The sequence below is a fragment of the Danio rerio genome, chromosome 9 (genome assembly GCF_052040795.2).
Source record: "Danio rerio strain M-AB ecotype USA chromosome 9, GRCz13ab, whole genome shotgun sequence".
In the NCBI taxonomy this organism is placed as follows: domain Eukaryota; kingdom Metazoa; phylum Chordata; class Actinopteri; order Cypriniformes; family Danionidae; genus Danio; species Danio rerio.
Window position 1 is genome coordinate 54896702 of NC_141029.1, and position 25631 is coordinate 54922332.

General features: G+C 35.9%; 2 protein-coding genes across 7 annotated transcripts in view; one reads left to right on the top strand and one right to left on the bottom strand.

Annotated features, from left to right (window-relative positions):
* The window catches only part of smarcal1 (SWI/SNF related, matrix associated, actin dependent regulator of chromatin, subfamily a-like 1), a 49086-nt gene extending 35881 nt beyond the window's left edge, over positions 1-13205 (bottom strand). For 2 of the 5 annotated variants that reach the window (XM_087266685.1, XM_087266686.1), the window contains exons 1-8: positions 12745-13205; positions 10989-11071; positions 8489-8774; positions 7708-7758; positions 5796-6056; positions 3961-4011; positions 986-1169; positions 401-551 (exon numbers count right to left, since the gene is read on the bottom strand). In XM_087266685.1, the coding sequence (XP_087122811.1) occupies positions 401-551; positions 986-1169; positions 3961-4011; positions 5796-6056; positions 7708-7744 (684 nt within the window). In that variant the 5' untranslated portion in view covers positions 7745-7758; positions 8489-8774; positions 10989-11071; positions 12745-13205. Of the gene's footprint in view, positions 1-400; positions 552-985; positions 1170-3960; positions 4012-5795; positions 6057-7707; positions 7759-8488; positions 8775-10988; positions 11193-12736 lie in introns of those variants that run through there. The other 3 variants (NM_001127466.2, XM_087266688.1, XM_087266687.1) reach the window with 3 other exon arrangements.
* A 2372-nt stretch (positions 13206-15577) lies between these two features.
* The window catches only part of marchf4bl (membrane associated ring-CH-type finger 4b, like), a 57057-nt gene continuing 47003 nt past the window's right edge, over positions 15578-25631 (top strand). The window contains exon 1 of one of the 2 annotated variants that reach the window (XR_015500013.1): positions 15578-16440. Coding sequence is in view for 1 of the 2 variants with exons in the window: in XM_087268593.1 (XP_087124719.1) it covers positions 16090-16440 (351 nt within the window). In the remaining variant the exon portion in view is untranslated. The remainder of the gene's footprint in view (positions 16441-25631) is intronic. The other variant, XM_087268593.1, reaches the window with a different exon arrangement.

Below are 25631 nucleotides of genomic sequence, written 5' to 3' on the forward strand. Positions count from 1 at the left end.
TAACAAATGTAGCAGGGCATTAAATCACTGTTCACTTCTTTGCATTTTAACTTAAAATATAACTTAAACATTTTAACTTAAAATATAAACTCATGCTTCTCCTCACTGTATGTCTCAGTTTGTGAGCTGACTGACAACAACAGTTGTTCGCTCACGTTCTCCCCTGCTGGCCTAGCCCACTCCTGCCCGATGCTCGCAGAGCTCCATGCCCATTAATCATGCATCTTTTGAAAAAAATTCTGAAGTAGACTTTAACCGAAAGTGGGGGGTGTCATGGCCCTTTAAGGGTTAACCTACTGTATAACATTTGTTCACATCATTACTGTTTAACCAAATCAATGCATCCCTGATGAGCATATTTCTGAAGGTTGTGAGATGCATAAATAAAAACAGCATGTACCTCAGCCCATGTGAAGCGCACTGAGGACGGGGCGACCACCAGCAGAGGCCACTCACTTCTGTAATAGGCAGCAATGCAGATGGCCTGAACCGTCTTCCCGAGGCCCATATCATCAGCCAGGAGCAAACGACCCTCTCTGGACACTGCAAAACTGAGGCATCAGCAAACATTACATTTACACTCATGTGCCTGACAGAAGCTTTTATCCAAAGCCACCTTTCAAATCAAATTCAAGTTGTATTTGTCACATACAGTGACATACACAGTATGATATGCATTGAACTGCTTACACAGCCACTCGTGACCTTCAAATAGTAACAATAACAAAATAAAACAATAATAATAACAATAGAATCTAAATTATGGAGAAATTGAGGTTATGCAAAATAAAATAAAAGACAAAAAAAAAAAAAACTTTTTTAAAACTTTCGATGTGGTGAATACGTATAAACATTTATCATGCTTAAGAGAGGAAGGAGTATATCCTATATCCTAATGTATGTACAGTAGAGCTGCACAATTAATTAAAAAAAAGATTGCAATCTCGATTTGTCAAACTTGTTCAATAAATTAAAGTTAACGTACTTGACTCCGTCTCTCTGGAAAGGCATGAGGCTGCGTGTGAGTTGTGGATCGATGTGTGAGAGATCTGCTTCAGGAGGGACTGGAGCTCGGGATTCGGTTTTTTCAAACTGACTGGAGAAGGACTGGAGGACGGCGTGAGGTAAAGGCTCAGTCTCCACTGTAGGCAGTTCATTCAGATCCGCCACTACACACACGCACGCACACACACCATCATCATCATCATCATCAACCACATGCATGGAAATATTAAATTCTACGCAAATCCAGCGGGGGAAATAAGTATTGAACACATCAGGCCCAATCATACACCCGGCGCAGTGTGGCGCAAGGCGTGACGCAGTAGTCTTTTGGTAGTTTCAGCTTGGCGCAATAGTAGTTTTAAGGCGTTGTGCTACGCTGTTTAAATAGCAAATGCATTAGCGCTCATTTGTGCGCCCATTGGCGTTCTGGTCTAAAAAGGAAGGCGTTCTGAGGCGGACCGCTGGCGCGTCGCTATTTTGAGAAATTAAAATATATTTTTCATTTGACCAAAACTAACCCGGTCTAAACTCCAGCGCAGAGTTGCGCCTCGCTTACACACTGCTTAATACGCACAAGAGAGCAACAGGCAAATATCTTTACATGTAAAATTGTAAATATTAAGGATATATATAGGATATAATAAGAATAGATATAGAATATAAATATAAAGAATTAAAATATTACAAAACATATTATTTTCTAGCCTACATAAATATGAAAAACCACTGCTTTTATGTCTTCTTCATCTCGGGAGGCTTTTTCAGTTCATTCATAACAATTTGCTTTTGTAAAATGTTATTATTATTAGCAGTATTATTTATTATATCCATATTTATATTTGTTTTATTAAAAACAAGCTTAGATTTGCCCACCTGCCAGGTTTTAGATCATATGGGGCACGGCAGGTGTATTTGGAAATAACTCAGTATTTTGACCACACTTGGTCATTATTGTTCATTTATTCGTTTGGTGGAAATTAGAACTGAATTTAGAAATAGTTTTAAAACAAATATTTGCGCTTAACAAACGCAATTAATTATTTATAGACTAATTGATGTCTGTGCGTAAAGGTTTCCCTATCCAAGAGTGAATGTGAAAGTAGATCCATTATCTCTCATTCTCACGCAGTAGATGCTCTGTTTAACAGTTTTCTGTTAAAAGCTGTAAACTGTTTGCTTGTGAAATGCTCATTTTTTCCACTTAGACTTACTTTGCGTCCAGTAAATAGCGAATGTGCTCTTGGCGCGACGCAGCTGGCTCTTGAAGAGAATGGGAGATGAGATTCTAATTGGTTTATTCTCAAAACACACCTATAACTCATTAAGAAAATAAAGTCAACCCTTTTAGACCATGCGCCTTGGCGCAAAGCACATTTTCCCGTCCGTAAATTAGCAAAAATGCGTTCTGACACGCCCTGAAAGCGTTTGCGCCCTGCGTTTTGCGCTCTGTGCATGGACCATCAAAATAGAGCCCATCATGTCTTTTTTTCCTGGAAATAATATTTCTAAAGAAGCTGTTGACGTGGAATTAAACAAGATTTTGGTAAAACCCAAACAATACAAATATAAAAATAAAACAAAACAAAATAAATCTGAAAATTTGTTATGTGTAATAACAATAGAATGACACAAGGAGATAGAGCTGAACAACTGAAACGTGTTTAACACTTTATATTAAAGGCTGTTTTGCTCGCAGCTTAAAGACGCCTCTCATATGCAGAATAAAGCCTCATGCAATGCTCAGGTGTGTTTTTCACAGACTTCAACAGAGTGTCAAATTCTTGATGCTTCTGTGGGTCTCGTCTATCAAATCTGAGCTTTATTTTGTATTTTCTATTGAATTGTAGTCAGGGGATTGGCTAGGCCCTTCTACAGCTTGGTTTTCTTTCTCTTTGAGAGGCTGTGTTTTGGATCATTGTCTTCCTGAAATGTCCACCCTGGTTTCATTTCCTGCTAATGTAGATGGTGAACTGAAACAGCTGACATTCATTTACACTAAAGAAGGGCAGAGGGTTGCTGAAGAACCACTGAGAGATTTCAGCTGCTGTCTGGGCTTTCACTGCCGAACCACACCTCCCTTTCTTCATGTGTTCAATACTTTATCTCTGTGGTTTCATTTTATTACACATAACTTTATTTTTAAACCAATTAGATTTGTTGTCTCCAATTTTTTTGGTTGTTACCAACATCTGGTGAAAATTTCAGATCAACAGCACCTTTAGAAATATGTTTTCTGAGTAAAATGGTGATGTGTTCAATATTTATTTCCCCCACTGTAAATGTATATATGTATATATATATATATATATATATATATATATATATATATATATATATATATATATATATATATATATATATATATATATATATATAGTTGAAGTCAGAATTATTAGTCCCCTTCAAATGTTTTTCTTCTTTTAAAAATATTTTACAAATGATGTTTAACAAAGCAGGAAAATGTTCACAGTATGTCTGATAATATTTTTTCTTCTGGAGAAAGTCTGATTTGTTTTATATTTTGGCTAGAATAAAAGTTTTAAACACCATTTTAGGGACAATATTTTTAGCCCCTCTAAGCTTTTTTTTTTTGATAATCTACAAAACAAACCATCGTTATATAATAACTTGCCTAATTACCCTAACCTGCCTAGTTAACCTAATTAACCTAGTTCAGCCTTTAAATGTCACTTTAAGCTGTATAGAAGTGTCTTGAAAAATATCTAGTCAAATAATATTCACTGTCATCATGGCAAAGATAAAATAAATCAGTTATGAGAGATGAGTTATTAAAACTATTATGTTTAGAAATGTGCTGAAGAAATCTTCTCTCCATCAAACAGAAATTGGCGAAAAAATAAACAAGCGGTCTAATAATTCAGGGGGGCTAATAATTCTGACTTCAACTGTATATATATATACAGCTAAATACAGTACTCAAAGTCCAAAACTTACTGAGTTTCCCATAGTCCTCAAGGAGAAAGGTCCACTTTCTGGTCTTCATGTCTAATAATAACCAAACGAAAATTGAAATGTCTGCATGACACACACACAGCAAGTTTTCTCAAACCTTTTCTCAAAATTTAAGTTGAAAATAAACAAAAAATATTTAAATGAGGAAAGGAAAATAATCAAACAAACAATTTTGTCACTAACAAGTCATTTGAAAAAATGTAAAAATTGCGGATGTCAAACTCTGCAACCCTAATTGATGGTTTAAATCAATTAATAGATTCATTCAACTTCATAGCATCATAGAAATATATTTATAGTGTCTAAACATGTAACCCCCCCCCCCCCCCCCTCAGTTTTAATTTGAGTTATTTTAGTACTTAAGGATTAAGGCAAAATATCTAGGCAAAATGCTGAAATAAGTTACATAATAAGTTAGATTTATTTATTTTTATTTCAGTTAAGGTCTATTTTTTTGACAAATATATTTTTTAATGGTTTCACTTTTCTGCAATGATAACTTTGCAGCCATTTCATTACATTTAATATAATATAACATAATATAATATAATATAACATAATATAATATAATATAATATAATTTGATATAATATGATATAATATAATATAATATAATATAATATAATATGATATAATATGATATAATATGATATAACATAACATAATATAATATAATATAATATAATATAATATATATGATATGATATAATATAATATGATATAATACGATATAATATAATATAATATAATATAATGTAATATAATACAATATAATATAATATGATATAATATAATATATATGATATAATATAATATAATATAATATAATATAATATAATATAACATAATATGATATAATATAATATAATATAATATAATTGATATATGATACGATATAATATAATATAATATAATATAATACAATATAATACAATATAATATAATATGATATAATACGATATAATATAATACAATATAATATAATATAATATATATGATATAATATAATATAATACGATACGATATAATATAATATATATGATATGATATAATATAATACAATACGATACGATATAATATAATACAATATAATATAATATGATATAATATGATATAATATAATATAATATAATATAATATAATATAATATAATATAATATGATATAATATATATATATGATATAATATAATATAATATGATATAATATAATATAATACGATATGATATAATATAATATAATATGATATGATATAATATATATGATATAATATAATATAATGTAATATGATACGATATAATATAATATAATACAATATAATATAATATGATATGATATGATATATATGATATGATATAATATAATATAATACAATACAATATAATATAAAATAATATAATAATATAAAATAATATAATATAATACAATACAATATAATACGATATGATACGATACAATATAATATAAAATAATATATTATAATATAATATAATATAACATAATATAGTATAATATAATATAATACAATACAAAACAATACAATACATTATAATATAATAAAATATAATATAATATAATATAATATAATATAATATAATATAATATAATATAATATAATATAATATAATATAATATAATATAATACAATATATAACCACACAAATCACTTCTACTACAATTCAGTTAAAAAGAAATGATGCAAAATATACAACAAGCTACACATAACATCATATTTATCCTCCTTAACCAAGCCAAATCAGACCTTACATTGTATAGGCCCAATTTTTGTGCAAAAAAAGTTTGTATTAATGAACTCACCATAACTTTTGGATGGCATTTGCTTAAAAATCCCAATAACATCAGCCTGGTATCCAATATCCACCTCCAGCCGAGAGCGAGACACTAAAACGCACTTTCCTTTAATTGTAGCACCCGGTTTCTGCCAACCTTGACAGAGGCGCATCAAAGCCGGCATTGCTGCAGCGTCTTTGGGCCGACATGTGGATGCAGAAATATTCAGCCCTTCCATCCCTTCCAGAGGTTTGAGAGAGATGGAGGGTAAATGTGCCACCTGCTCCACTGAAACACAATCAAGCACAGTTACACCCTGGGATACACACCTTACTTGTGAGCAGTCACAATGCGCAGCCACAGGTCCTGACTGAGCTTCTTTATCTTATCCATGACTGTCCACAAACCAACAGCAATAAGCTTCTGTTTTTGACCTGTTGAGTTGATTAAAACAGCTATTCCCAATAAATACGGGTAGTTAGGATGCTTTTGCTACAGCTTGAGCTATTAGTAATGGTGTAGAATGTTAGCATTTGGACATGCCACTATTTGTTCAAATGTAAATAAAAGCTGATCACTTTTTCCACAATAATTTCACTTGTACATCATCTTATTATCTTTTGGAAGAAGCCTGTGTCATTTACGGCCAAAAAAAGCTCTTGCTGGTTGAAAAAAAGCAACTTTAGGTAAGGATTTGTACTGTAAATATATATACATATATAAATTCAGAGGGTTGCTTTCAGCTGCTGTCTGGGCTTTTACTGCCTTTCTACACGTTCCTTTCTTCATGTGTTCAATGCTTTTTCCCTGCATCATTTCATTTTATTACGCATAACTTCATTTGTAAACTAATTAATCTTTACATATATGGATTTCTTTGGTTGTTATCAACATCTGGTGAAAATTTCAAGTCAACAGCACCTTTAGAAATATGTTTTCTGAGAAAAAAGGTGATGCGTTTAATATTTATTTCCCCCACTGTATATAGAAAATGTCTAATAGTATGGAGTCAATCTAGGGCCATATATATTTGCAAAACAAAATAAAGTTTTGCAAGAAAAAAATAAAGTATTGAGCAAACAATAAAACAAATGCATATCTCCAAAAATCGCAAAGCAAAAATTATTTTTGGAGAAATAAAAATAATGTTGCTAACAAAAATAAAGAACTGCAAAGGGAAAATTAAGTTGAGAAATAAAAATGAAATCTGCAAAAATAGAATTGCAAATAAAAATCAAGCAATGCAGAAAAACTTAAATATTTGCAATTAAAAAAACTATATATTTGCAAAACATTTTTTTTATAGCATTACCTTCACAAAACACGTCCAGTCAATTGCAATGCTCATTTAGATTTGCTTTTTAGTAAATCGTGAGTTTGCGATGCCATTTTCTCTTTGCACTTCATGTTTCTGCACATTTCACTTTGTGGCCCTGATTTGACAAGGGGGCGGAGTCCAGGGAACTGCCTCCATTTAAGCGACATCATCAGCTGGAGACACAGTATCACCGAGGTGGTCTTACTGCCGTAAACACCCAAGTTCCCTTATAACATTTGGTTTGTAAAGGCAACGCTATCAATAATGTTTTGCATATATATATATATATATATATATATATATATATATATATATATATATATATATATATATATATATATATATATATATATAGCTTATGTGCACTGCTTGATTTTTAGTTTTTTTTTTGTTTGCAGATTTCATTTTTATTTCTCAAAACTTAATTTTCCCTTTGCAGTTCTTTTTTTTTGTTTTCAAAATAATTTTTATTTCTCAAAAAAAAATCTCTCTTTGCGATTTGTATTAATTTTTTTGATTTTTCGCTCAATACTTTGTTTTTTTATTTGCAAAACTTTCTTTTATTTTGCAAATATACATGGCCCTAGTTTGGCTCCATAAATAGCGCTCATGGTGACGTACTGAGCATCTGGTAGTCCTCAAGGCTGAAGTTCCACATCTTCGTAGCAGGATCTGTAATGCATAATAAATATTACAGGCCATTAGATATTATCCTTAAAGATTAACAAACGCACATACACACTATTGACCTTAATCTGCGACGTGGAAGTGCGCTTGTTCCAGAACTTGCCTACGGGACTAGGAATAATAAACAGCAGAAAACGCTCAAACTTCTTGCTCTACAAACAAGTGTGTTTATGACTATACATAAAAAGAAGAAGAATATAATAAGAAAATATCAGTTTGGAACATCAAGAAGCAAAATGAGCTGAAGTGGTGTTAGTGTGACCAGCAGGGGGCCCTCAACCTGCAATCTGTGTGGGCCCGAATGCCCCAGTATAGTGAAGGGGACTCTATACTGCTCAGTGAGCGCCGTCTTTCTGATGACACATTAAATCGAGGTCCTGACTCTGTGTCATTAAAACTTTTTTCAATTAGTACTTCGAAAAAGAGTAGGGGTTTAATCCCGGAATCCTGGCCAAATTTGGTGGATGAGGAGAATCCCACTTAATATGTAAAGCGCTTTGAGTGTCCAGAAAAGTGCTATATAAATGAAAGGAATTATTATTATCATTATTATTATTATTATTATTATTATTTACCGTTTAAAAATCAATGAAAGTGAATGAGAGCGGAACTCTCAAGCCAAAAAGATTCCATTGGCTGTGGCCGCTCGTACATTAATTATAAGGTCAATAAACATTCTGTAAACAATGATATTAGACGCATGGTCTGTACTCACCGTAGTTTTTGGAGGGAATGCTTTTGAACACTAGGATGAGGTCTGCATGGTAGCCCACCTCCACTCGGAAGCGGTTTTCTGAGTGTGAAACGCATCTTCCCCTCAAGGACACCGCTGGTTTCTTTGCAGGGATATGTGCTGCGGGCTCAAGGGGTTTAGGTGGTCTCTTTTCTCCAGTGCTTGGTTTTCCAGCCTGTCCATAAAAACTAGAAGCTGTAGAGGCAGCAGTAACGGAAGTCGGAGGTGCTGTTTTTGTACACGCTGCATTAATGTCTATGAGCTGAGTCTGTAAAGATGAGCATAAATGAACATACGTGTGGAAACATCATTAGATTTGCAATTAATAATATAATACATGTTATCTTACAAATACACTCAGATTTATTATCCCTCCATTTAATTTTTCCCCCAACTTCTGTTTAATGGAGAGAAGATTTTCATTTATAAACATAATAGTTTTAACAACTCATTTCTAATAACTGATTTATTTTATCCTTGCCATGATGACAGTAAATAATATTTGACTAGATATTCTTCAAGATACTAGTATTCAGATTAAAGTGACTTTTAAAGGCTTAACTAGGTTAATTAGGTTCTTTAGGCAAGTTATTGTATAACAGTGGTTTGTTCTGTAGACTATCGAAAACAAATATTGCTTAAGCGGGCTAATAATATTGACCCTAAAATGGTTAAAAAAATTTTTAAAACAAGTTTCATCCTAGCCGAAATAAAACAAATATGACTTTCTCCAGAAGAAAAAATATTATTAGAAATACTGTGAAAAGTGTCTCACTCCATTAAATACTAAAAAAAAATATTTCCCAGGTCTCTCTCTCTCTCTCTCTCTCTCTCTCTCTCTCTCTCTATATATATATATATATATATATATATATATATATATATATATATATATATATATATATATATATAAACACACACACACACACAGGCATATATGTATGCATAAATAGATACATACTGACCGGCCACTTTATTAGATACATCTGTCCAACGGCTCGTTAACGCTAATTTCTAATCAGCCAATCACATGGCAGCAACTCAATGCATTTAGGCATGTAGACATGATCAAGACGATCTTCTGCAGTTCAAACAGAGCATCAGAAAGGGGAAGAAAGTTGACTTAAGTGACTGAATGTGGCATGGTTGTTGGTGCCAGACGTGCTGGTCTGAGTATTTCAGAAACTGCTGATCTACTGAGATTTTCACGCACAACCATTTCTAGGGTTTACAGAGAATGGTCCGAAAAAGAGAAAATATCCAGTGAGCGACAGTTCTGTGAGCGCAAATGCCTTGTAGATACCAGAGGAGAATGGTCAGACTAGTTCCAGCTGATAGAAAGGCAACAGTAACACAAATAAGCACTCGTTACAACCGAGGTCTGCAGAAGAGCATCTCTGAACACACAACACGTCCAACCTTGAGCCGGATGGGCTACAGCAGCAGAAGACCACACCGGGTGCCGCTCCTGTCAGCTAAGAACAGGAAACTGAGGGTACAATTCACACAGACTCACCAAAACTGGACAATAGAAGATTGGAGAAACGTTGCCTGCTCTGATGAGTCTCCGTTTCTGCTGCCACATTCAGATCAGAATTTGGCGTCAACAACATGAAAGCATGGACCCATCCTGCCTTGTGTCAACGGTTCAGGCTGGTGGTGTAATGGTGTGGGGGATATTTTCTTGGCACACTTTGGGCTTATTAGTACCAATTGAGCATCGTGTCAACACCACAGCCTACCTGACTATTGTTGCTGACCATGTCCATCCCTTTATGACCACAGTGTCTCCATCTTCTGATGGCTACTTCCAACAGGATAAAACGCCATGTCATAAAACGCGAATCATCATCAGTTCTGAAAGGAAAAAGGGGCCCAACCCGGTACTAGCAGGGTGTACCTAATAAAGTGGCCGGTGAGCGTAGTTTTCAGTGACATAATGATTTAAGTTCCTATGTTTCAAGAAATAAATGGATGATAAAAACGATTGCCATTTACCTAAAATAGCCACTTGTAAAATTAAGCTTGAGGTATTTAATGATGATTTTACGATTTTTTGTTTAATTTACTGCTCAAAAATGTAACAAATTTAATAACACAATAGTGTTTACAAGTGGTTTAGGGAAGACTAAAATATGTTTCAACATTTACTGCATTTCATAAACGGATAACAAAGCTAGTTATTTTGCTTTTCTTTCTTTATGTGAGACAGTGAAAATTGCAACCTCACATCAACAGTCCATATAGAATAAAAAAAATAAAGATTTTTTTATAAGCCTAACAGCACATATAATATAAATATCGATGCCAGGGCAGGTAAGTGTAAACAAAATACAAATACACAAAATGTATATCATTAAATAAATACATTATAAGGTTCAGACATTTCTAAAGTGCATACGGCTTTCTGATATTGTTAATATGTATGCAAGATTCAATCAACAAAACCATAAAACATTAATACAAAGTTTCTGATGCCCACCTGTCTTGTAGGTGCCCCTGACTGTCCACGATCAGACGCAAAATGCTGGTTGTTTTTGGCTGGGCCTCCTGTTGTCCCGGGGCCTGTTTCAGTAAGGAGGTTCAAACAACTCAGAGTTTAAACTTGAACTCTGAGTTGATTTACCGAGAGATTAAAAACTCTGAGTTTTCGGTTTCAGAACAGCTGATCTGAGTTGGGTCAATCAACTTTGAGTAGACCAACTCAGAGTTAAGCGCGCACACCGTGACTTTAAAAAGGCATTATCAATGGAGCGCAGACATTACGAGTGACTATGGCAACATCTTATAAAAGAGATCACCATTTCTTTCTCCAGCTGAACTTGATGTTCTCATGCAAAGTTATAGCAAATATGAGCGTATATATTTGAAAAGAAACAACCATCAGTGAAGAAGAGACAGTTAGCGTGGGAAAACAGCTGCTCAAGTTAATGCCTAATTTCACTTTTTAAGTATTTAAATATTTAAGTATAATAAAATAAGTAATGTAATTTGTGACGTTTATATATTTTTTTCTAAACTTTTTTTATACATTTATTAGTTTTAAATGATTTAACAGTGCACTTGTGTGTCTGCCTTTTTTATTGATCAAGTGATAGAGGTTAATATAACATTTAGAAGGTAAGCAGTGCTAAAAATAATTTTTAGAAAGAATAATAATCCCATTAATCTAGTTACAGTGCATATCGAAGGTGAATTCAATTTAATTATTTATTAAAAAAGCATAAGCCATTCTAGTACAGTTCTTCTGTGTGTGACTAAAATGTAGGCAATAGCTGTGTTTCCATCCAAATATATTACATAAATTTATGTGCAAAACTGGAATATTGCATAAAAGATGCGAATAAAATTCCATCCAACGAGTCAAAGAGAAAGAAAAAATCGTCACTTCCTGATTAAACTGGCACCAAATATCAACAGTAAAAGCAGAATTTACTGTGGTAGAAGAAGCTGCGTCAATTAATTCTTTATTTAGCCTAATTAATGTACTTGCGCCTCGATGTCAGAAGACAATGCTGAAACACAATGAACACGTGGGGGCGTCTGAAGCCATGAGACGCGGAGACTCTTGACACGCTCCAGACGTTCGGAGGTAATTAATAATATACACTAATACTGAAACAGTTAAGGCATTTTAGAATGACTAAAACAATAATTTAAGACGTGTTACAGTGTGCTCAGCTTGCTGGTTTGTTCATTTACACACATTTTCATTATCTTATGATCATGATCTTTTTTTAATGTACATGCTGTAATTTGTTCAGTAAAAGTGTTTCCATCGTAGTTTATGCACAAATTTTCTATCGAATAAAAGTGTATCCTACTCAGTTATGCGCGTTTTTTATGCATATTTTAAAAAGTTATGTGCATCATGACGTTTCTATCAATAGTTTTTATGCACGTATCCAAAATAAGCATAAAAATAGGTGGGTGGAAACGTAAGGCTAAGGCGAGAAATACCGCTTCATCTTTAAAAAAAAGGGGAGGAGACCGACAGAAACTCTGAGTTTAGAGAATAAAACCTGCTTCTGACCAGGTTAGATTCACAGAGTAAGTTACCACAGTAACTGACTCTGAGTTAAAGTTACCTTTTTTTCAGAAACAGGCTTGACTTACCCTGATTTCTCGAGTTTAACAAACCTGCCATTTTGAAACGGAAAACCCAGAGTTTCTCTCATTTCAGGGTTAAAATACTCTGAGTTTTCACTTAACCTCCTTTCTGAAACAGGCCCCCGGACTGTGTGTGTTTGTTTTGAGCAGGTCCAGGATCTGCGATCTGAGCCTGTCTTTCAGCTCTTCTGGCTAATGCTCTCTTTCTGTTCTCTTCAATCCTCCGCTGCTGTTCTGGAGTCAGACTCACGGACATCCCTGCTTTAGTGACCACTTACAGGTGCTTACTGACACAACGACTAACAAAGTAGTACTTTAAACACATATATAAACCAGTTGCATGACATAGAACGAATAAATCCGGCTGAATCCTTCCAGTCTCTTGCAATATGCTTGTTTATAGTATCTTGACCATGGTCTCTTATCGTCGATGTTGTCAAAGTTTAACAGTCAACTCAAACATATTTCATTTAGGCATCGTTTGATGTTCAAATCGTTCAATAGAAAGCAAAATCTAGATTAATTTTAGTAAGTTACAGAAAAACTTTTCCGCGTACTTCAAATGACGCGGTTTTGAACATACAGCTGCGACTACTGGGCATGCGCATTTCAATATAGCGTATTTTTTGCGGCATTATACAACCATAATTGCTATTTTTACATTACCGCGAGGGGTAGGTGTAGGGTTGTGGATGGAGTAGATGTTAATAAAACAGAAATTAATGAATGATTTAATAAGTAAGAGGAAAAATTCAACAACAACAACCGCGACATGGTGGATATGACGCGAAATCTTGACGTCAGCGGCGGCGCTGGGGCTGACGTTCTTTGATTGACGTTAAGACTGTCCAATAGTGTTGTTGGATATGACAGATGGGCGGGACTAAGAGCTTATTACAATAAAACAAATAAGCGAAATCGAGGTATTTTTCTCCAGCTACACAGAGAAAATATATTTTACTAATAACATAATCACATATTTAATAATATTAAATTAATTACTATTTTAAAGGAGTATTCAGTTAAAGATTCGGGATGAATGATGAATGGGATTGACAGCTGAAACTGCTCAACAGAGAGTTTAACATTATTGAACAGCAGTAATTTGGGATGATCTGTACATATTAATATGACACATTAGCTTATTTTTGTTACGTTTTATTAATTAAACTTACAAAAATATTATTGAACAATATATAAAAAACAACAATAATGGTAATAATAAACAGAGACCAAATTTGTGAAATAAAATGAAATAAAGTCGCTATATACTGTCATCTACTTAATTAAATATTCATGAGTGTCGCCCGTGGCCACTCCCCTAAGCACAAAGTTCTTAAAATCAAACTTCAGCATGTTCAAAATGTCAGGGCATGTGCATAAAATGTCCCAATGATTATTTAATGAAATTAAAACTGAGCTTATCGAGTTTTAAACAGGATTCTCATCCTCACCAGTGAGAAAGTCCTTATGCTAAAAATACTTTAATTTGTGTATGTGTATATACAGTGCTCAGCATAAATTACTACACCCCATTTTGAATATGAAAATTAATATTTTTATCAATTTTTCAGTGAATATAGGTAATATATTTTGGTACATTTGAAGAGAAAAGATTTATAAACAGATATATTTAATAAAATAACATTTTAGTCACCAATTTAGTCACCAAACATCTTTAGAGATAGAAAAGTCACAGCCTACATTTAAATTAATATGTAATATTGCAAAAAGGAAACTACAAAATTACAAAAAATGTGTATGTATATATGTGTATGTATTATATATATATATATATATATATATATATATATATATATATATATATATATATATATATATAAGTGTTATTAATATTATTGTTATCACCTTGATTCTTACTCTTTTATTTTATTTTTATTTATTTATTATTTTATTTTAATTAAATTTTTTGCCCTAACATATACATTTGAGCTACAAATTTTTTGAATCTCCAGATTTTACTTCAGTACTGACTAATATTATACATATGCGCAAGTATAATACTGTAAAGCTTTCTATAGAAAATATTCATTTAAAAAAATATAGATTTTTAAAAGTCGAATTTTAAAAAGAGTGCTGTCGCCTCACAGCAAGAAGGGTCAGTTGACATATTTGGAGTTTGCATGTTCTCCCTGTGTTGGCGTGGGTTTCCTCCAGGTGCTCCGGTTTCCCGCACAGTCCAAACAGATGTACTATAGGGGAAGTGGGTAAGCTAAATTGTCCGTAATGAGTAAGAATGTATTGGTGTTTTCCAGTGGTGGATTGCAGCTGGAAGGGCATCTGCTGCGTAAAACATATGCTGGATAAGTTGGCAGTTTATTTCACTGTGGCGACCCTAGATTAATAAAGGGATTAAGCCGAAAATAAAATAAATTAATGAATAATATTAATAATAATAACAATTATAATAACAATAATAAATAGAATAACAATAACACTAATAAATTAAAAATCTGTGTCTGTTTTAATATAAATCCATATAGACGAGACTTACAATAGCTTAGCATAAAAATATGAGAGGAATTTTAATAATAATAATACTAATAATAATAAATATATAACACAACTCTTAATAAAATAATAACAATAACAACAACAATAATAATATTATTAATTATAAATCTGTGTCTGTTTTAATATAAATCCAGATAAACAAGACTTACGATAGTTTAGCATAAAAATATAAGAGGAGTTTTAATAATAATATTAATATTAATAATAATAATAATAATAAATATAAAAACAATACTACTAATAAAGTAATATCAAAAACAACAACAACAATAATAATAATAATACATTTGATAATACTAATAATAATAATAATAATTAACAGTGAAAAATTTTATAAAATAAAATAAAATAAATAAATAAGTGTCCCTCTCCCCCTCCCTCGTCACTCCGCGCGTGTGACGTGTACGCGCCTGGTAGCTGTCCCGGGAATCAGAGTGCTGAAACCGCAGCATCAGAGTCTCACGCAGAACCGCACGAGGACTGCTCGGATTACACATCCCCGGTGAATTACCGCACAACTCGACGACCAGAGCAAAATAACTGCAACAGAAAACCCTCCGTGCATCAAGCAGCAAACATCACCTGCCGCAGCTAGTGCAAGAGCGCGCGCGCACGAGGTTTTTATGTGCAAATCTACCTGAGGAGATCCAAAAAGGGATGCTTTAACACCTGGAAACCACAACACAGAAGGATGGAATGAATCTTATGGCTTGTGACACCTGTTTACTGTTACTTCATTCGGGATTGTTCACTTATAATGGCACTTAGGCTAATTATTCCCCATTGTTGCTAACTTCTCAATTAGTTTAAGGTGGTTGAACGCATTGTATCAGAAGGAATTTCAATTGCTGTGGAGCACCATGGATTTAATGCATACGCCGTTTAGCGTTTAAACTCAACGGAAGCTCCGGTAATTGATCCCGATTCTTTCCCGCTGGATGTTACGCGGTCACGGCATGCTGAAGAGCCGCTGTTGCGTCCTCTTCAGCGACCTCAAGGTGTTTCTGCTCGGGCCACAGGCTCCCACAAGCCCCATGAGCGGACAAGCGAGCAGAATCAGCCCGTATGCATCTGATAACAACAATACCTTGCGCGCACACCGGCTCCGGGACTGGAGCGGCGCGTCCACGGAGGACTCTGCGGGAGCGGACGCGGCCGCAGGCGGATCCGGGTGGACGGGCGCCGCGGCAGAGGAGTTCTCCAGAGACCGCAAAGATGACCGGTTCTCCTTTATCAGCTATGCAGAAGGAACCCCGGTGTGCAGGATATGCTTCCAAGGGCCGGAAAAGGTAGATAGCAAACCCTACAATTTAAGAAAGTTACACACTATACTGTGTAAGGTTGTTTTGGGTCACACTTTATCTTCTAAACTTGTTTCAACAATATAAAACAATGGTCCCACTTTACATTAAGATGGCTAAAGTAATACTTGAAAGCTCATATTAAAATTCATACACTTATTTCAGTGGCTCAGTGGTTAGCCTCACAGGAAGAAGGTCGCTGGTTCGAGTCATTTCTGTGCGCATGTTCTCCCCGTGTTGGTGTGGGTTTCCGGGTGGTCCGGTTCCCCCCTCAGTCCAAACACTTGCGCTGTAGGTGAATTGAAACTGAATTGGCCATAGTGTGTATGTGAATGAGTGTGTGTGGATGTTTCCCAGTGCTTGGTTGCAGCTGGAAGTGCATCCGCTGTGTAAAACATGCTGGATAAGTTGGCGGTTCATTCCGCTGTGGTGACCCCTGATGAATAAAGGGACTAAGCTGAAGGAAAATGGATGAATCCTTAAGTGGCCGTAAATACTACATGCATCAAAAATAAATACAATATACTTTATGATGTAATAATAATAATGTATAATAAAAATAATAATCAAAAAATGTATACAATATATGCAATGTGTCGTGTTCGGGACAGGTTTGGTGGTATAGGTAGGTTCATGGTGCGAAGTACAGGATGGTTTGGGGGGCTCTTTAATGCTTGATCTCTCTGATGAACATCAAAATAAGATGTATGGGGGGGTCTGCCTTTTAATAGTTAAACAGTTTGCTCTGATCTGGATATTAAATAATATTACTAAAATAATCGATACCGGAAATATGGGCATCACGGTGATGCAGTGGGTAGCACGATCGCCGTACACCAAGAAGGTCGCTGGTTTGAGCCCTGGCTGGCTCAGTTGGCATTTCTGTATGGAGTTTGCATGTTCTCCCCGTGTTGGCATGGGTTTTCTCTGTGTGCTCCGGTTTCCCCCACAGTCTAAACACATGCGCTATAGGGGAATTAAAGAAACTAGGTTGGCTGTAGTGTGTTTGTGTGAATGTGAGAGTGTTTGAGTGTTTCCCAGTACTGGGTTGCAGCTGGAAAGGCATTCGCTGTGTTAACATATGCTGGATAAGTTGGAGGTTCATTCCGCTGTGGTGACCCCTGATGAATAAAGGGACTAAGCTGGAGGAAAATGAATGAATCATTAAGTGGCCGTAACTACTACATGCATCAAAAATAAATACAATATACTTCATAATGTAATAATAATAATGTATAATAAAAATAATAATCAAAAAATGTATACAATATATGCAATGTGTCGTGTTCGGGACAGGTTTGGTGGTATAGGTAGGTTCAGGGTGCGAAGTACAGGGTGGTTTGGGGGGCTCTTTAATGCTTGATCTCCCTGATGAACATCAAAATAAGATGTATGGGGGGGTCTGCCTTTTAATAGTTAAACTGTTTGCTCTGATCTGGATATTAAATAATATTACTAATTAAAATAATCGATACTGGAAATATGGGCATCACGGTGATGCAGTGGGCAGCATAATCGCCTCACAGCAAGAAGGTCGCTGGTTTGAGCCCCGGCTGGCTCAGTTGGCATTTCTGTATGGAGTTTGCATGTTCTCCCCGTGTTGGCATGGGTTTTCTCTGTGTGCTCCGGTTTCCCCCACAGTCTAAACACATGCGCTATTGGGGAATTAAAGAAACTAGGTTGGCTGTAGTGTATTTGTGTGAATGTGAGAGTGTATGAGTGTTTCCCAGTACTGGGTTGCAGCTGGAAAGGCATTCGCTGTGTTAACATATGCTGGATAAGTTGGCGGTTCATTCCGCTGTGGTGACCCCTGATGAATAAGGGGACTAAGCCGAAGAAAAATGAATGAATCAATAAGTCATTTTTTGCAGTTACCACCAGATTAATTCATTGTGTGCTCATTCATTTTGCTTTCGGTTTGCTGGTAACTGCATTAAATGGCAATAGTTTATTTTTTGCAGTGTGGATTTTTTTAAATAAATGTTTTTTTTCTTATTTGAAATCTTTTTTTTTTTTTTATTGCATTGTACCTAGTTTTGGTCAAAAACTTCATGTGTCTGTTTGAATAATAAAGACAGAAAATTAACCCCGGCATTCATGGGTTCAAAACTTTTCAACTCACAAGCAAAACATTTCATCCTGCAAGCAAAGATTCTAGATGTGCAATAAAAGACAGCAGTAAAGAGAGCAAATTTTTTTGCAATCCAAAATATTTTATTATCATTGACATAAGTTTTAAAATTAAACGTGTTTTTTTATTTGAAATCTTTAATTTTTTAATTACTACATACTTAATTTTTCTTTAAAACGAAATATTTTCAATTGAATAATAAAGAAACAAATCTAGCTCCATACCCCCAGAGTTACTATTACACACTCTCAGAAATAAAGGTGCGCGAGCTGTCACTGGGGTGGTATCTCTTCAAAAGGTGCACATTTGTACTTAAAGGGTCCATATTGGCACCTTAAAATTATATATTAGTACCTAAAAAAATTTAAGACGGACACTTTTGTACTTTTTAGGTACTAATATATACCTTTAAGGTATCCTTTTACGTACAAACTTGTACCGTTTGAAAAGGTACCACCCCAGTGACAGCTCACGTATAACTTTATTTCTGAGAGTGCAGGGACCAAAATCCCCTTTCTTCCCCGGCCTTCACTTTCATCCAAAACACCCCCCCCCCATAATCCCACCAAAAATTAATTATAATATTTACATATTTAGAGGAAGAATTAAATGTTTCTGAAAATAACAATCTACAACAAATTGTAAACACACAAACTCACAGGTACCAAAAACAACAATTTAATGTCCCTACACTGTCATTTATTGGCTTGATCTACTTAATCTATTTAAATATTCATGGGTGGTGCCAGTGGCCACGCCCCCTAATGTATATTTAGATACACTTCAGATTAAAATAACAATCTACTACAAACTGTAAACACACACACACACACACACACACACACACACACACACACACACACACCATAATCAAAAATGTAAAGTCCATATACACTGTCATGCATTGGCTTGTTCAACGTGATTAAATATTCATGGGTGGCACCAGTGGCCACTCCCGCTAATGTATATTCAGATGCACTTTAGATCAAAATAACAATCTACTACAAACTGTAAACGCACACACACGCACACATACCCACCACAAACATCAATGTAAAGTCCATATACACTCATGCATTGGTTTGATCTACTTAAATAAACATCTATAAGTGGCACCAGTGGCCACTCCCCTAATCACAAAGCATTTCAGATAAAAATAACAATCTACTACAAACTGTGCGCGCGCACACACACACACACACACACACACACACACACACACACACACACACACACACACACACACACACACACAGTAATCAAAAATGTCTAGTCCATATACACTGTCATGCATTGGTTTGATCTACATAATTAAATATTCATGAGCGGCACCAACGGTCACTCCCCTAAGCACAAAGCACATTAAATACAAATAACAATCTACTACAAACTGTAAACACACACAAACACACACACACACACACACACAAACACACACACACACACACACACACACACACACACACACACACACACACACACACACACACACACACACACAGTAATCAAAAATGTCTAGTCCATATACACTGTCATGCATTGGTTTGATCTACATAATTAAATATTCATGAGCGGCACCAACGGTCACTCCCCTAAGCACAAAGCAGAAACTTCCAAACTGCCTGATGTTGTTTGTTCAAAGTCATGGCATGCATATCAAATGTACAAACTATTATTTAGTAAAGTGAAAAACAAATGTAAAATTAAACATCGGGGACACTCGCAGGACACTCGCTGGACAGCAGCTTATCAAGTTTTAAACAGGATTCCTATCCTCTTGACCAGTGAATATAAAAGTTTGCTTATGTTTTTTATTTCTAATAAGGAACAGGATTTTATATACAGTGCTCAGCATAACAGATCTCTCTTTTAAATTCATGTTTTCTACAGGATGGTGAACAATAATATATTTGTGCATGCCATTTACATTAGATTAGCCAGTACCAAAAGCCAAAACTGGAACTAATCTAACTAATTGAAGTATTGGTAAACCCAAATTAATATGTTGGGGGGAAAATATAAAACAGGGCGACACAGTGCCTCCGTGGTTAGCACTATTGCCTCACAGCAAGAAGTTCACTGGTTCAAGTCCAGGCTGGGCCAGTTAGCATTTCTGTTTTGAGTATACATGTTCTCCCCGTGTTGGCGTGGGTGTCCTACGGGTGTTCTGGTTTCCCTCACAGTCCAAGCTCATGCAGTAGAGGTGAATTGATGAACTAAGTTGGCCGTAGTGTACACTAGCTTACAAAAGTCTTTCACTTATCCAAGTTTTAAGAACAGCAAATAATAACTTGACTTCTAGTTGATCATTTGGTATCAGAAGTGGCTTATATGAAAGGCAAATGCCTCTAGATTATGCTTATTAGCCCACAATAAAATATGATTGGTTATTAATTCTTTAAATAGGACAGTAAGATCTGATTATACAAAAGTCTTGTCACTGAACAGAAATAATGTCCAGTGTAGAATATAAAGTCCTGCTGCAGTGGAGACAGAATGAATATTGTGTCTGACTCCATCATGAGCTTGGAGGACTGCATCCATACATCTCTGCACTGACTCAAATCACTGATTAATAAAGTCATCTGGAATGGCAAAGAAAGCTTTCCTGCAGGACTCCCAGAGTTCATCAAGATTCTTTGGATTCATCTTCATTGCCTCCTCCTCCATTTTACCCCAGACATGCTCAATAATGTTCATATCTGGTGACTGGGCTGGCCAATCCTGGAGCACCTTGACCTTCTTTGCTTTCAGGAGCTTTAATGTGGAGGCTGAAATATGAGAAGGAGCGCTATCCTGCTGGAGAATTGGACTTTTGTCAGGTGTATGTGTGTGAATGAGTGTGTATGGGTGTTTCCCAGTACTGGGTTGCAGCTGAAAGGGTATCCTCTGTGTAAAACATATGTGGTATAAGTTGGCGGTTAATGTGGTGACTCCTTATGAATAAAGGGACTAAGCCGAAGGAAAATTAATGAAATATTAGAGGAATTGTCTGCTTTTATTTTTCTTTTCTGTCATTTATTTTTCATTTACTGAACTGAATAAGGCAACGCAGTGCCGCAGTAGATAGTGCTGTCACCTCACAGCAAGAAGGTCGCTGGTTTTGAGCCTCGGCTGGGTCATTTGGCGTTTCTGTGTGGAGTTTGCATGTTCTCCCTGCGTTCGCGTGGGTTTCCTCCGGGTGCTCCGGTTTCCCCCACAGTCCAAACACATGCGGTACAGGTGAATTGTGTTGGCTAAATTGTCGGTTGTGAATGAGTGTGTGTGTGGATGTTTGCCACAGATGGGTCGCAGCTGGAAGGGCATCCGCTGCGTAAAACATGTTCTGGACAGTTGGCGGTTCATTCCGACTCCAAATAAATAAGCTAAGCCGAAACAAAAATAAATGAATGAACTGCATGAAACGATTATTCGGGTTTACTACTTTTTTTAAGGTTAGTGGTTGTAAACAATGTATATGGGTTGAGTTTAAACCATAGACTGTAAAATATATGGACGTAGTATCCGTGACGTCACCCATAGGTTTCTGAAGAGCGCAAAAGAAGCCACAAGTAGGCGTGGCCAACCGTCGCCATTTTGTTTGCGCGTCATCGCACTCACGGCGGGATACCAAACAAGGGCAAAGAGGCGGAGAGTGAGCGGAGCTACAGACACTGCTGGCATTTTGCTTGGACCTGCCTCAGACACACTTTACTTTGGGAGAACGCTTAATACTTTATCACCTGCGACTCGTTTGTGTTCTGACCACATGTGCTTGGCTGTATACAATATCAATAAAGTGTTTAGTCTTTTAAAAACACTGTAGTAACACATTGAGCCACTAAGCATTGTTCTTATGAGGTTTTCCTACAGGAGGAAAACGCGAATTACTTCCAAACACTTCAGATATAGTCTGTGTTAGTAACTGTAAGACTATTGATGAAATCCAGCATAACACTGTATGATAACACTTCAGACGACTTTACTCACATGGTAAACGGAGGCCACATGAATGGTTTGTGAGCACAATTAAGTGCACACAGCATCCCATATCATCTGATAATTGTAGGAAATAATCCCAAAAGGCAACTGACTGTGTAAAACCACATTAAACAACACAAAACTATGATGAAGATGTCAAAATCAGCGGCTAATCTGCCGGAGTCAGCTGAGGTGAAGTGACGACGACAGCGAGACTGAGCTGTCAATCAAGTCACCACGCCCTTAATTATGCAAACTTAATATTACCTAATATTAAGGAAACTGATGAGTTATAAAATAATTCACCCCCTCACAGTTGTCATGAAGGGTAATATTAGCTTTATTAACCAAAATCGTTCTTTGTATCAGGCTGTAAACACCTTTTTTTCTGCTGTAAAGTTGGCCATTCTAACTGTGGGCTCAATTAAACTTTGCTCTGTTATGGAGCCAGGACTAGCGGAATTTCAATGAATTGCAGTTTCAGTTATTTCCGTATTGGCCTCCTGAGGGAGAGCGGGAGGTTGCCGCTTGGTTTAAAGAAACAAACGAATGTTAGTAATGTTCAACTTAATTTGTTTGTTTAAATTCAACCCATATCAATTGTTTGTAACCGCTTGCCTTAAAATAAATTGAGTAAATCTAATGAATCATTTTTTCAGTGTGTATATTTGATTAATTTGCTGATCTTAATATATTATTTAAAACGCTTTGGCAGTACTGTACAAAATGTCTAGACAGAAAAATAACTTTACCTGCAGAGAAAGAGAGAGATTCAATTGAAAAATAAATCTTCAAATTAAAATGTTCTGATGGGGTGAGGCAGTGGCGCAGTAGGTAGTGCTGTCGCCTTACAGAAAGAAGGTTGCTGGGTCGCTGGTTCGAACCTTGGCTCAGTTGGTGTTTCTGTGTGGAGTTTGCATGTTCTCCCTGCCTTCGCGTGGGTTTCCTCCGGGTGCTCCGGTTTCCCCCACTGTCCAAAGACATGCGGTACAGGTGAATTGGGTTGGCTAAATTGTCCGTAGTGTGTGTGAATGTGTGTGTGGAAGTTTCTTATAGATGGATTGCGGCTGGAAGGGCATCTGCTGCGTAAAAACTTGCTGGGTAAGTTGGCGGTTCATTCCGCTGTGGCGACCCCGGATTAATAAAAGGACTGAGCTGACAAGAAAATGAATGAATGAAAATGTTCTGATATTTTCCACGAGTCGCTGTTTAAATTAACCTCCTGTTTGTAAGGTCATGACCGCACGGTCAGCAGTGGAGTATTTACTCTTCTTAACGCTCCTTGTTTTAGTGGGAAAACTCAGAGCAGCCCTCATGAATTATTCATAAGCATATGCAAATTGTTTCCACTTCAAAAAACCGACTTCACCCAAAGGGACGGTGATTCCCCACAATTTACAACAGAACGACATTTATATCACGCTTGTTTCACTGATATGTTTGAGCTCGAGCCAAGTCAGACCAAATGAAAAACTGATGTGTTATGGCGCACAAACTGTTCTGAAGTCAGCCTGGTGTTACCTGAGATGATCCTCACCTGTGCTGAAAGACAGAAACCTAAGATGCATCCATTACTTTCCTCCTCTGAGTGTTATAAGGGTCCATCAAATCAACGTGGATATTTCATATTTCTCTATTGAATGCTGCAGTGTTTGTTTATTAATTATTCATGCATGCATACACATTATTAGTATTTATTGGTATTATTTATGTGTGCTCATAATCTGAAATCAAAATAACTTTTTCTACAACATGTCTTCTCTGATTGGTGGCTGAGAACGGGGTCAGTCTGTCAATCACATAGGATCCACCAATAGAAAAGCACTACCATCTAGTCAAATCCACTTGGACAAAATCAAGCCCCGCCCTTTATGTTTGTTCCAGAAGTTGTGTAACTCAGATAGAGGTTACAATATTAGGGGGAAATCCATTTCATTATTCATTTAAAATGCTGAAGAGAAGACCGGGGCTAGTTGTCACACAACTATAAGACAGAAGATTTGAAATATACAATGCTTTTTTAGTACTTTAATGAATATTACTATATCTAATGATTAAAACAATAAATAAATAAATTAATAAATACATTTTATAATTAATTAATTAATTAAATAGGTACAAGGAATACTGTTTATTTATGTTAGCTCAAGTTCATTATTCCATTAACAGAAAAAAATAAGTTAATATATACATATACACTCACCGGCCACTTTATTAGGTACACCTGTCAAACTGCTCATTAACTCAAATTTCTAATCAGCCAATCACATGGCAGCAACTCAATGCATTTAGGCATGTAGACAAGGTCAAGACAATCTGCTGCAGTTCAAAGCGAGCATCAGAATGGGGAAGAAAGGTGATTTAAGTGACTTTGAACATGGCATGGTTGTTGGTGCCAAACAGGCTGGTCTGAGTATTTCAGAAACTGCTGATCTACTGGGATTTTCATGCACAACCATCTCTAGGGTTTACAGAGAATGGTTTGAAACAGAGAAAATATCCAGTGAGCGGCAGTTCTGTGGGCGCAAATGCCTTGTTAATGTCAGAGGAGAATGGCCAGACTGGTTCGAGCTGATGGAAAGGCAATAGTAACTCAAATAAGTACTCGTTACAACCGAGCTCTGCAGAAGAGCATCTCTGAACCCACGACACGTCCAACCTTGAGGCGGATGGGCTACAGCAGCAGAAGAACACACCGGGTGCCGCTCCTGTCAGCTTAGAACAGGAAACTGAGGCTACAATTCACACAGACTCACCAAAACTGGACAATAGAAGATTGGAGAAACATTGCCTGCTCTGATGAGTCTCCATTTCAGCTGCCACAATCAGATGCTCGGGTCAGATGAAAGCCATCCTGCCTTGTATCTACGATTCAGGCTGGTGGTGGTGGTGTAATGGTGTGGGGGATATTTTCTTGGCACACTTTGGGTCCATTAGTACCAATTGAGCATCGTGTCAACAACACAGCCTACCTGAGTATTGTTGCTGACCATGTCCATCCCTTTATGAGCATCTCCATCTTCTCTTAGCTTTTTCCAGCAGGATAACACACCATGTCATAAAGCGTGAATCATCTCACACTGGTTTC